We start from the raw sequence: 12,461 nt of genomic DNA, 5'->3' as shown, positions 1-12,461 counted from the left end.
GTTTCGAACAGTGTCTTTTTACTGCCTTGAAGCGAGTTGGGCTGGTGAACTGGGGCCTTTAGAGGGGTGTTCCTGTGCGTCACTGACCGAATTCTCCCTTTGGCCCGAATCCTGAGCGTGGAGGGGAAGCCACGGCCGGCACACGATGGGGATGTGGGGCACACGGCTTGGCCAAGCAGCTCAGACCACCCGTTTTTGCTTTCCTGGGCCAGCCCAAACCCCATCACCGAGCCCTAACCCGCCTCCTCGCCCTCGGTCAGCGCACGGGCTGCGCCGGGGCTGCTCTCTGCCTTGCACAGTCCTCGCTATTAACATGTTTATACCAGCAACAGGTGATTACAGGCACTACCAGGCTCCACCAACCCATCGTCTTGTCTCTGATAAACCACAACCAGGGCTCAGAAACCTGCCGAAGCAATATTTACTTTCTCGAATGCTTCTAATATATATAGGAAGGGCAGTGTCTGCCTAGGAGGAGGGTTAGCAGGATGTCTGAGCTTATAACTATGGATTTTGGGGACACTCAGCTGGCTTCCTGGCCGGGACCCCACAGCACATCTCCGCAGGGCAGCAACACCACCGCTGCCTTCAACCTCAGGGAGAAGCAGGTGCCTTCTTTTAGCAAAAAGTAGCCAGAAAACAAGAGGGAGAAAGGCGGGTCCCCACCAGCACCCCCAGGGACACTGCGGGATGAGAGTACCTGCAACCCAAATGCTCGGAGGGAATATTTTGCAGCTGGCAGGCCCCACCAGCATCACATCCCCACTGCAGGTCCCCGGGAAGGTGCACGTGCTTGTCCCAGCCCTTCCGACTCACCAGATCCAGGGAAGCTCAGGAACCGAAGCCAAGTGACCTTCCTCTTGCTCCTGTCCCTGCTGGGAAACAACCCCAGGGCTGGGGAGGAACCACGCAGGTGGGGTTGATGTAGCAGCCAGGCCTTATAAACACCACAAATCCTCTTCTTTTAACCCAACTGACCACAATTAAATGCCTCCTCCTTCCACACGTGGCTATAGGGCTGCCAGGAGCCGGCAGCATCTTTAATGGGCTCTTGGCTCCTTTCTGCTCTGTGGACTTGCCCACCGGGTCACCCTGATGCCAGAGCGTCCTTTGTGCCAACCAGCAGAGTGGAAATGCTGCGAGAGTCTCCTTGGAACGGTTTGTGTCCTCCCCTGTGCACCACACCATACCCTGCCCTTCCCTAAAACTCCTTCATTTGGGATTAAACCAAACCCCTGAACGCCTGTTCTGGCGGGGCCCAGCCCCACTGTCCTGGGGTACAGTGGGGAGAGAGAAGGGGATTTGCTTCTTATTTTGAATTTTATGTTACAAGGAACTCTGTAAATACATCCTTGCACAACTGCGTGACTCCAGAAGTCAAAACACTAAGGCAGACGAACCCCAACAGTTTTTACAAGAATAGCTAGCCCCAAATCATGACAAAATGTTTAAATCCTAGAATAGTTTTGATGGGCTTCTGCTAATGCTGTTAATCAGCAGCGTGTCGCTCCCACCTCCATCGTGGCTCTCAGCAGGTGGGGGATCCAGCACTGCAAAGAATCAGGTGCTGACTAAATGCCCTGATTTTGCTGGGAGGAGAAATGCTTTTCTGCTCTTTTACCTTTTCTAGGGAATTAATGCTACAGTCTCCTTCACCCAGACAGAAAAACAATCACGGTCTTGCAATGCTCTCCCAGCCCCATCCCTGCCTGGACCCCCCTCGCCCCTTAAAACCGGCGAACAGCAGCCGCTCTGCCTGTATCTATCATCCGTCTCTGAACCAAAGCTGAATTTTTTCCCCCAAAAGCAGCTCGGCAGCAGGAGCTCCACCTGCAATGAGAGCACGCAGCAAACCACGGCACCTGGGCAGCAGGTTATTTTTAATCTGGTTCTTAACTACATCTGACGGCTGTGATTAAATGAAGCACTGAAGTCCCCGCCGGGTTCCGTGCGGCGAGCGGGGAGCCGCGCGGTCTCCGCCCGTCCCTCCCGCCGCCATCTGCCGGTCACCGTCCCGCAGGGCCGGCAATGACCGTGACCTCAGAAAACCCCGCGGGCAGCTGGTTTCCTGTGGGAGAGCTGGGGCTGCCGCTCCTGCCGCGGGATTTCAGGGAAAGGCAGAGCAAAGCGGGGCGAGAACGACGGGGAAAAGCAAAAAGCAAAGGGCTGGTCGCAGCGTCGCGCTCGGACTGCGAGTTTATGCATCGCAAAGCCCTTTCCCCGTGTGCTGCTTGGAGCTGGGTGACAAGAGGATTGCGGGGACACGGGGCCTGGGGACATGCACCCCCATCTCCTTTCATTTAACTCCTTTCTTTGCTGCAACGATGAGAAGATGTGTGTGGGAGCAGCAGAGGCAGGCGGCTGGGCCGCTCCAAACGGGGAACTCGCAGCACTCCAGCCCCATTTTTGATCTCTTTTGTTGCTCCGAGCTCACATCCTCTGGCTTCCCTTGCCCAAAAATTCCTGGTGGGGACACATTTTTGCTTTGCACCCAGCTGGGTGCTCAGGGAATATTCCCCATGTCGTCCTCAATCTCCTCCTCCTGCTGCTTTTACACAACCTTAAAAACATTAAGTTTCAACCTTGCAGAAACCGGCACCTGGATGCTTTTGGAAAGAAAAAGGACCCAGGAGCCGCACTGGCTTTTAGCAATTCCACCTAAACACGCAATCAAGAGCATTTTACAGATATAATAAGCCCCCAGGCACCAGACCCGCCCAGGGAGACACTGCACGCCCCACAACAGCCTTTTACAACAGGATTTATTCAGTGCATGCTCTGGGGATGCACAGGACACAGCATCACGGGGGATGACACAGAAATTGGCCTCCTGGTCATTCTCCACCTCTTCTATTAAAGAAACCAAAGGATGCGACAGCCAGGGAAGGGGCTGTGCCTCCTTTCCACTGGTCTGCAAAGCTCGTCACGTATTTAACACACCTGACTGGGAATCCTCAGGTGAAGGGAGAGAAGACCTGGGGGAATAAAACACAGCGTCCCAGGCAACAAAAGTGGTCCTGCAACAAGTCCTGGAACCACCGGTACCTTCTAACATCATTCACTTGGCTCTCTCGAGCTCAAATTGTACCAGCGCACACGATGACTTGTTTCTCCTGGCCCAGGCTCCGCCACACACAAAATATATGTCAACTGGGATCTGTATCTAAACTCAAATACACTTAAGTTACGCAAAGAAGGAAGCCATGCAGAAGAAAGCTGAAGGTTTTTCTTCTGTGCTTGCACACGGCTGCAGGCACACGCGTAAAATGAAGTGGTGGCAATGGCTTAACTGGGGAACAGGGACGAGGGGCATGGAGCAGGAGAGAGGGAAGAGCTGCAGAGATGTGAGGAGCAGAATGAAGCCCATCCAAAAGCCGCAAGAGGTGACATTTCTCCAAAATTGAGACAAACAGACACATCAGGAGAGGAAAAAAAAGCAGTTTTTTTGGAAACTCCTCCTGACAACCACCAAACCCAACCACCAAACCCAACCACCACGTCTCATCTACCGACAAACACCAAAAGCCGTGACCACGTCTCGTCGTTTCCAAGTCATTGTGCCTCCCCGGGGACGCGGTGTGGCGGGGCCTGCCAGCCACACGGCCCGGTGGGACAGCTCACCGCCTCCAGCCGGGAAACGGACCAGAGGCCCAGGCTGGCTGGGGAGAAAGGAGAAGCGTCCAAGGTCACCAGCGTCATGGCAAACACCCTCCTGCCCTTGGGTCTCCTCAGGAAGGGGACCAGGTTCTCATGGGACCACCAGCTGCCCTTGGCTCGTCGGGGCTGGAGCGGATTAAGGCAGCGTAAGAAGAGAACGCGTCAACCTGGGTTGTCTGTGGTGTCTCCCAAGCCTACCAGGGTTGTGGAACAACCAGTGCTGAAGAAAGCCTTGCTGACTGGTGCAGGGACAGCTGAGAAAGACCATTCAAAGCAGAAGGCCCACCAGGATGACGCTGGGTAGGAGGAAGAGCGAAAGCCCCAAGCAGGTACCAGGGGCTCCAGCTGTGGGTTGATCCACGCTTGTCTGGTCTGAGTTTGTCTCTGGTTCTTCAGCATCCAAGGCACCTGCTGGCAGAAGAGAACATGGAATGAAAGGGGAAAATCTGGACAGAAGAGAAACTCCCGCTCATGCAGGTCCGTCAGTGACGTGCAGCAGGACACGGCGAGGCAGGACGCAGCGGTGGGTTAGGGGGAGCAGGCTGGGAACAAACCCACGCGTCACGGACAACACATCAACCAGCCCTGCGGGGTTAGGGAAAGAGTGAGGACAGGGGCTGGTGCCACATAACGAGAGGAGGATCCAGAGGACCAGGCTGCTGCTGGTTCCTCCCAAGCGGTCTCCATGCTGCTTGGGGATCACAGAACATCCGAGCATCCATGCCAGGACAGGCTCCACAGTCACCTTACCTGAGAGGGAGGTCTGGAAAGGGCTCTGCCCCTTTTTCTCTTTGGCAGATGACGTTAAGCGCAAGAAGGTGGGCTCCTCAGGGCTGAAGACCACTGACTTTGAGGGGGTTATGAGCTCAGCTTTATTGAAAGTTAACTTGATGTCTGGAACGCTTTGGCTGAGGGGTGGAGGTGGACTGGAGAAGGCTGATCCCTCTTTCCAGTCCTCTTTGACACCTCTGTTTGTTTCTGGGACTGATTTGGGGCTGAAGGCTGTGCCCATGCTGTCTAATAAGGCCGGATCCTCTGTGGTTAAGGGGCTAACAGGCTCTCCAGTGTCTGCCTCTGGAGATACTTTATAATCCAGATCTAACGCAGGCTCAACGGAAAGAGTTAGCCCAGTTGCCTCGGTAGGATTTGGTGTTTCTGGTTTGGTGGGTTCTGGCTTTGTGGTTGTGGCCGGTTTCGGTGGCGTCTTTGCTGCTGTGGTAGGGGCTGGGGTTGTAGTGGTGGGTTTTGGCTTTGCTGATGCTGTAGCAGCAGGTGTTGGCTTGGCTGTAGTGGTGGTAGGTGGTGTGGTGGGTGTTGGTTTGGCTGTAGCTGTGGCAGGTTTTGGCTTAGCCATGGTTGTGGTGGGTGTTTGCTTGGTTGTAGTTGTGGTGGGTTTTGGTGTGGTGGGTGCTGGCTTGGCTGTTGTGGTGGGTTTTGGTGTGGTGGGTGCTGGCTTGACTGTAGTTGTGGTGGGTTTTGGTGTGGTCAGTGCTGGCTTGACTGTAGTTGTGGTGGGTTTTGGTGTGGTGGGTGCTGGCTTGGCTGTTGTGGTGGGTTTTGGTGTGGTGGGTGCTGGTTTGACTGTAGTTGTGGTCGGTGTTGGCTTGGCTGTAGTTGTGGTGGTTGTGGTGGGTGTTGGCTTGACTGTAGTTGTGGTGGGTTTTGGTGTGGTCGGTGTTGGCTTGGCTGTAGTTGTGGTGGGTTTTGGTGTGGTGGGTGCTGGCTTGGCTGTTGTGGTGGGTTTTGGTGTGGTGGGTGCTGGCTTGACTGTAGTTGTGGTGGTTGTGGTCGGTGTTGGCTTGGCTGTAGTTGTGGTGGTTGTGGTGGGTGTTGGCTTGGCTGTAGTTGTGGTGGTTTTTGGTGTGGTAGGTGTTGGCTCAGTGGTAGTGGTGGTTGTAGTGGGTTTTGGTGTGGTGGTTGTTAGCACAGTGGGCTTTGGCTTGGCAGTAGCGGTAGCGGGTGCTGGCGCGGTGGGTTTTGGTTTGACCATGGCTGTGGTGGCTGCTGGTGTGGGTTTTAGCTTGGCTGGGATTGTTGTCGGGAGGGCAGTGGCAGGTTTTGGAGTGGCTGTGGTTGTGACGGGTGCTAGTGTGGTGGGTTTTGGCTTGGCTGTGGTGGGGAGCGTGGTTGTGGTTGATGGCTGGGCTGTGGTTGTGCTTGGAAGTGTGGTTTTGGGTGGTGGCTTGGCTGTGCTTGGAAGTGTGGGTGTGGGCCTTGGCTTGGTTGTGGTGGGTACTGGTGTGGTGGGTTCTGGTTTGGTTGTGGTGGGCACTGGTTTGGCTGTGGTGGGCTCTGGTTTGGCTGTGGTGGGCTCTGGTTTGGCTGTGGTGGGTTCTGTTTGGGCTGTGGTGGGCACTGGTTTGGCTGTGGTGGGCACTGGTTTGGCTGTGGTGGGTTCTGTTTGGGCTGTGGTGAGTACTGGTTTGGCTGTGGTGGGCACTGGTTTGGCTGTGGTGGGCACTGGTTTGGCTGTGGTGGGCACTGGTGTGGTGGGTTCTGTTTGGGCTGTGGTGAGCACTGGTTTGGTTGTGGTGGGCACCGGTTGGGCTGTGGTGGGCTCTGGTTGGGCTGTGGCTGTGGGCTCTGGTTGGGCTGTGGCTGTGGGCTCTGGTTGGGCTGTGGCTGTGGGCTCTGGTTGGGCTGTGGGTGGGGTGGATGGCCTTGCCTTTGTTGTCACAGGGGCTGGAGTGGTCTCTTCTACAATGGGTTCTGGTGAGAGATGAAAAGTGCCACGGGTTAGGGTTGGGCTCGCTGTCCTCAGCGTGTCCCCTGCGCCGAGCGGGGCCACCAGAAATCAGTGAGGGGTGAAACAGCAGCCGAGTCCTCTCAGGTCACTGTGGGGCATCCCCCATCCTGGGGTTCCCAACCTGGAGACACCTCATCTCCCTCACACAAGGGCCAAAAATTGCTGGCTAAGGGGGCATGAGGACCTTGTCCATCCTCGTCTTGAGGCAGCCGACCTGTCTTAGGGGCACCTCATGTCTCATGGTCCAGCCCTGGAACTGCTGGTCCAAGGGCTTCCTGGTATCTCCAGGAGGGTTCAGAGCTTGGACCTCACCCCAGGGGTCTGGGTCCCACCAGCCTGTCCAGGGACACGCGTTGTTTTGCGTCACTTACCGCACAAGGAGTCGACACAGACTCTGCCCTCGGGACACTGTGAGCACGAGGGTCCTTCCCTGTAGGGCTTTCGGCCTTTCATGTTGCCCCTGGAAGGAGAAGAGGCCAAGAAAAAGGCGGCGTGAGGAGAGGGGGAAACACCCGTCCCAGAGAGGGGCTCTGATTCAACGGGAGTATCCCGGCCAAGGCAAAACTCGGGATTAATGTGAAAAACAGGTCTTGGTCTCCTGCCACAGACTGTCAGGGCCGTTTACTCAGCAGCCTGACCCGGGGACACAGCTCCATGGACCAGATCCTTCACTGCCCCACAGAACGGAGCAGTCGATGGGGTTTGGACGTGTGACTTGGTCTCCCTTCTGCTCCAGACCCCCAAGAAGTTCTGCAGTGATCGGACACTCTTGTTGGTCCCACCATCTCCGATCAAAGGGTCCCCAAGGCCAGTCCTGGGGCTTTGCAAGCGGATGCCCACCTCTCCTCCCATGTCCAACCCTTCCTGCTGGTCCGAACGGTCGTCTCCACCCCAGGCGACCATTGTGGCTGGTGGGGAAGGACACGGCACAGAGCAGGGAGCTGCTGTTCGTACCCTCAGCTGTCACGGCGTCAGCCTTGGGCAGGTCTCGGGGGAAGGTCCCTCCCCGGGTCTGTGCCAGGAGCTGAACCAAACCTCAGCACTGCAATCACAGGCAGGGACCACCAGACACCCCTTCCTTCCTCTGAGACCAGCCCAAGATAACGAGGCCCTTTCTCAGAATCACTTTGCTGTTATTTCTGACCAAGGCCAGATCCTGCTCCGCTGTAGGCACCAAGGGAAGGGCATTTCCAGCACAGAAACCCCATCAAGATGCACCAGAGACGAGACTTACGGTGGGTAATAGTTGCAGACAAGCAGGTACATGTCCTCCGTGTCGATTCCTTCGATCTTCTCACAAAACTTTGCCCCACAGCCGATCTGGTGCGTGCTTGCCCAGACCACCTATGGCAAAGAGCAGGGGTGGAGGTGACGGGGGGAAGGCAGATGGCCTGTTGGCAACCTGTCCCCTGGCATTGACACACCGATGTTCCCCTTCATCTTGTAGGGAGTGTCCAGGTCCCACATCCCCACATTTGGCACTCAGGATCTTGTCCCTGGGCCCATCTTGGCCACCTCCCCACACATCCGAGAGCCACAGCTTTCCTCCCATATGGACCACCCAGGTAGAGCATCACCACCTCTGGTCCTGGAACCATCCACACCTCCATCCTCACATTTACCACCATCTCTGCTCCTCCACCCAGGTTGTGAAGAACCGTTCAGACCTCGAATCTCTGCCTAAAACAATCCAGCACCCAGGTCTGCTGAGCAGCCAACAAAGGGCTGCAGAGTTGGTTAAAAAAGGTCTTCTCCAAAGGGCTGGTCATGGCTGGCACCATACCCAGGTCCCCCTGGATCGCTGTGATTCCCACCTGGTTCCTCATTCCTTTGCAAAGGACAAAGCCTCCTTTCTCAACAGCCCTGTCCCTCCATGCCGGTACCTGCGTGTAGTGGCCACACATCTGCCCGGGGACACACGCGGAAGTTGACAAGTTGTAGTATTTCTCCTCCGCGTTCCAGTCTTCCACAGCGAATTCCAGGTCCAGGATCGGGGCCATGGCGAAGAGGTTCTCCCCCCGCCGCCCCCTCTCCTTGTTGTGGTCCCAGATGCACTTCTCTGCGTAGGCTTGAGCAAAGGCCTCCAGCTCTGCGTCCCAGCTCTGAAAGGAGCTCGGTGTCAGCACCCAGAGAGGGACACGGGGCTCTCTGGTGTATACAAGGACACGTACCAAGGATCCCTGGGGTCTACGGACACACTTTCACTATTCATGAGTACAATTCAAGTCCCTACCCAACACAGACCTCAGGAGAGGTGAGCGCCATGGTCGGTCCCAGCACAAACCAAACCTGAGCTTATGAGTTAAACAGGAGAAGATCAGTGCATCAGCACAACCCTCAGCCTTGCCTGGAGCATCTCTATCATCATCATGGAGCAGACCCTTCCATCATCATGGAAGAGACCCCCAAGACCATCGAGTCCACCCGTCCCCCACCCCTGTCCCTGCCCCATGTCCTGAGAACCTCATGTCCGTCTGTCCAACCCTCCAGGGATGGTGACTCCAGCACTGCCCTGGGCAGCCTGTTCCAATGCCCCACAGCCCTTTGGGGAAGAAATTGTTCCTAAATCCAACCTCAACCTCCCCTGGCGCAACTTGATGCTGTTTCCTCTCATCCTACCAACCTCAGTGCAGAGAAACTGTCAAGTCAGATGGAGAAAGGAAGAAAACTCACCCTGGGTCATGCAGGAGGGACCTGGGGACATCCCTCTGTGACCAGGGTGGGGAAGGGAGGACAGTGGGACACGTCCCCGAGCTGCACAGACCCTGGGTGCACATGCTCTGGGGAAACATCATCTGTTTGGCGGATCTGAGACGCGACCGGCTGCCAAGAGCCCCCTCTGGAGCGGCCCCACCGCCAGCTGAGCCCACCGGCCACTCCGGAATGCAGGAGGAGGAGAGGGGGGTTTCTCGCAGGGAGGGACACAGGGAACCCCACGCCGCAGCTGTTTGGACCGTCCTTTGCAGTGGGCTGGATGGCAGCCCAGCAACTGGCGCGTCCCAAGCGGGGGGACCTTCCCAGATGGAGCCGGGGCTGAGTGGATCCAAAGGGGGACAGAACGTGGCCATGATGCAGGAGGGGATGGGGACAGGCCCTGGCTAGGGGCACAGGACATTGTTTGACCTCCCCCCGTGGCCACAAGCCCGGCTGAGAGTGATGGCTGGAAACCCCATTTGGGGGGCGCTCATCCCTCTCCCTCTGGCTCCGTAAACAGAGACCCGCACCTGCAGGATTTGCCTCATTACAAAATGACTGTAGGCTCTGTGTCCCCCCCCCACCTATTTCCACAGCAACCAGCCCCGCGTCCCAAACAGCCGCGGGGAGCTGGGCCGGGCTCGGCGCCACCGCAGCAGGTGAGCTGGGAGCACGGGACAACCCCAAAGCGGCCGCAGGGAGGAGCGGCCGGCGCTTCCATGGGAAACCACAGGGCTGCTGTGAGCTCAACATTCGTTTAAGCAGAAATAAAGGGAGGGGAGCGTCTCAAAGCCCACGATTGGCAATCAAAGCTTCAGCAGAATTGCCACTGCCTTAAGGGCCTTGAGAGACTGTTTCCCCTGAGACTTTGGCTCCGAATCCCTTTCTCTCCCCGTTTTCCGCGCTTGGCTCTGGGGGTGTCCGTGGGATCACGGTGCTCAGGGTTCTGCCTCTGTCCCCTTGGAGTCTGGAGTCACTAGTCAGACCTCGGATGCCCGAATGCGGCTTTTTCTTCCCATTTACCAGCCCACAAAGGTTTAATGCAGCCTGGGCAACTTTGGGGCCAGACAGAGAGATCTCCCAGCACACTGAGAATGAAAGAGCGAAGATCTCCAGCTACCCGTGATAAACCGTTCTCTGTGCGCAGTGCGAACAGTGAGAAAAATCAATGTGGTGCAAGCTAAACCACAATAGCCAAATTTTAATCAAATCAAGGGTCCAAATAAGACAAAAAGCAGCACCAGCTCAAGAGCTCGTTCTGGCTGCCGCTGCAACCCCACAAAACAGTGGGGACCCGACTCAGTTTCCCCAAGAGAAATGGGGGATCCCTCACCCCCAGGCTGTGGTGGGATCAGGAGCAGGATGGGAAGCACGAATAACCGAATGACTGAACATTTGAGGTTGATGTTCCCTTCTATAGATATGCACCCATTCAGCTGCAAAGGCAAATGAAGTGCCCCAGGTGACCCTTACGGCAGGACTCCTGCTCCAGCCGGGGCACCCGCGCAGGGCCACGTGTCACCTGCCCGTGGCCACATCTCACCTGCCCGTGGCCACATCTCACCTGCCTCTCCTCCCCATCCCCGGGAGCTCCAGCGGGCACACACGGGAGCACCAGCTGCTTCGTGCTCACACCGAGCATCACACCACAGTTCAGAGCTTCCAGAAACAACCCAAACCAACTCCATAGGTGAAAGGAAACTCAGAGGCAACTGAAGGAACTCCCCTGTTGGTACCTCGTTGTAGCCCTACACAAGAATTGCTCTGCCTCCCCTAAAGAAAACCACAATCCCTCTTGGAATTGAGGCTTCGACTACACAAACACCCTCTAATATGTAATATTCCCCTGCAATAAAAGCCACTCACCATCTTGAGCATATCCATGGCAGGAGGAGAGACCTGGGAGCGGTATTTATTGTGCCCATCCAGGATGATCTTCCTTTCTTCATCGCTCAGGGAGCAGCTCAGCTCCAGCCCTGCGAGGAACAGGAGGACGGGAGGGAGCCCCGAGCTCAGCATCGCGCCGCAGCTGCTGCTCTCGCAGCCCACGGCTCTGGCACTCACATTTAAAGCACCTCCCAAAAGCAAGGAACACCCAACAGCTCCGAGATTGGGGAGGAAACGTATTTCTTTATTAGAGCAGCGTTTCGGAGCCACGGGGTACACACCCAGCTCACATATCGGCCTTGATGGAGAAGCAGCAGCGCAGTCAGTGCCAACAAGCGCGGGGTCGACACCCCAAAACAGACCCTGCGCATGAGCCGTGACCCCCGCATTGGCCTTTTTCACCCAAACCTCTGCTACTCCAAACCTCCAACATCCCTTTATGGGTCCTCTCTTCTACCTCTGTCCCTTTTCTCCTAAGCTATAATAATAATCCCTAAGCAACAAGCCCTGGTTTATATGAGGGTCCTCCCTTGTCCCTGGAACGCAGCTGCATCTGGAAACGGAGGCAACACGGAGGCTGAGAACAGTTTGGGGTGACAGAGCCCACCCCACGTGTGTGCACCGGCTGTGCCGGGGGGCAACAGCGGAGAAAAGGCCCCCCCGGGGCTCCCCCAGCTGCTGGAAATGGGGGTGAGCAGAGGGTGGTGCCCCAAGGGCCAGCAGGAGAGGAAGAACAGGAGATAGAGCTGAAATTCCTCCAAAAACGGTGAGTTGAGTCTGTAGCTGCCGTCAGAACCGGCTGGAACAACCAAGTGCAGACACTTGGGGGGCTCAACATGAGGTGTCCCGAGTCACCCCCCCGAGGAGACCGACCCACGCACCGCAGGCTCTTCCTCCCCACCTGCGATTGTGCAACGGCCGCGGCTCCGCTGCCCCCCGGCTCCCTGGCCGCGCGTTGCTGTTTCTCCTTTGCCTTTGGGCCGCGCTGGTCGAGCCGCAGCACCTCACTCCTGCCCCGGATCTCTTACCGCTCCGTATCACCTTCTTCAGCAGGGGCAGGGTCTCGACAGTCCACACATCTCTGCACGGCTGCTGGGCTCCAGAGCAGCACCAGAGCCTGGTCTTTACTGACTCAAATCTGCGTGTCTTGAGCCTGGCTTTACCGGGGTTTAACAAGGCCAATGCGTTGGCTTAGTGGTGGTAGGATCTTTCCTTGCCTGTATTTATGAACTCTGGAGGAGCTTTCCAACCTCCTGTCCCTCGAAGCCTGGCTGAAATAAGCTGAATTGTAAAGGAGGGACAGCGATTGTTACCGGGAAGAGAGACAAAGCTGTTGTATCAGCTCCTAAACCAGACAAAACATCACCCACAGTGTTTCTTCGGACAGTTTTCCAACAAAAGTGTCCCCAAAACAACATTTCCACTTAGAAAAAGTGCCCCAAAAAGGGGTAAGTAACCCCTCAATGGCTGACACACA

At 56.4% G+C, this 12,461-nt stretch overlaps 1 protein-coding gene across 3 annotated transcripts; it reads right to left on the bottom strand.

The window, feature by feature from the left end:
• Positions 1 to 3,424: 3,424 nt before the first annotated feature.
• Positions 3,425 to 11,116, bottom strand: PI16 (peptidase inhibitor 16; the record flags this gene model as incomplete). Of its 3 annotated transcripts, none has more annotated exons than XM_082068931.1 (6): positions 3,425 to 4,068; positions 4,408 to 6,366; positions 6,775 to 6,863; positions 7,638 to 7,747; positions 8,287 to 8,505; positions 10,964 to 11,116. In XM_082068931.1, 6 exons carry the CDS (start codon positions 11,114 to 11,116, stop codon positions 3,926 to 3,928), a joined length of 2,673 nt encoding a protein of 890 aa, XP_081925057.1. In that variant the 3' UTR covers positions 3,425 to 3,925. The 3 variants fall into 3 exon arrangements, with proteins under 3 accessions (XP_081925057.1, XP_081925058.1, XP_081925056.1); XM_082068932.1 differs by having other exon boundaries at positions 3,425 to 4,065; XM_082068930.1 differs by lacking the exon at positions 3,425 to 4,068 and having other exon boundaries at positions 4,080 to 6,366.
• Positions 11,117 to 12,461: the final 1,345 nt, after the last annotated feature.

The sequence above is a fragment of the Streptopelia decaocto genome (genome assembly GCF_964273445.1).
Source record: "Streptopelia decaocto genome assembly, chromosome: 19".
Classification (NCBI taxonomy): Eukaryota; Metazoa; Chordata; class Aves; order Columbiformes; family Columbidae; genus Streptopelia; species Streptopelia decaocto.
The sequence above is the reverse complement of the archived record's forward strand: the minus strand, read 5'-3'. Positions and strand labels throughout refer to the sequence as shown.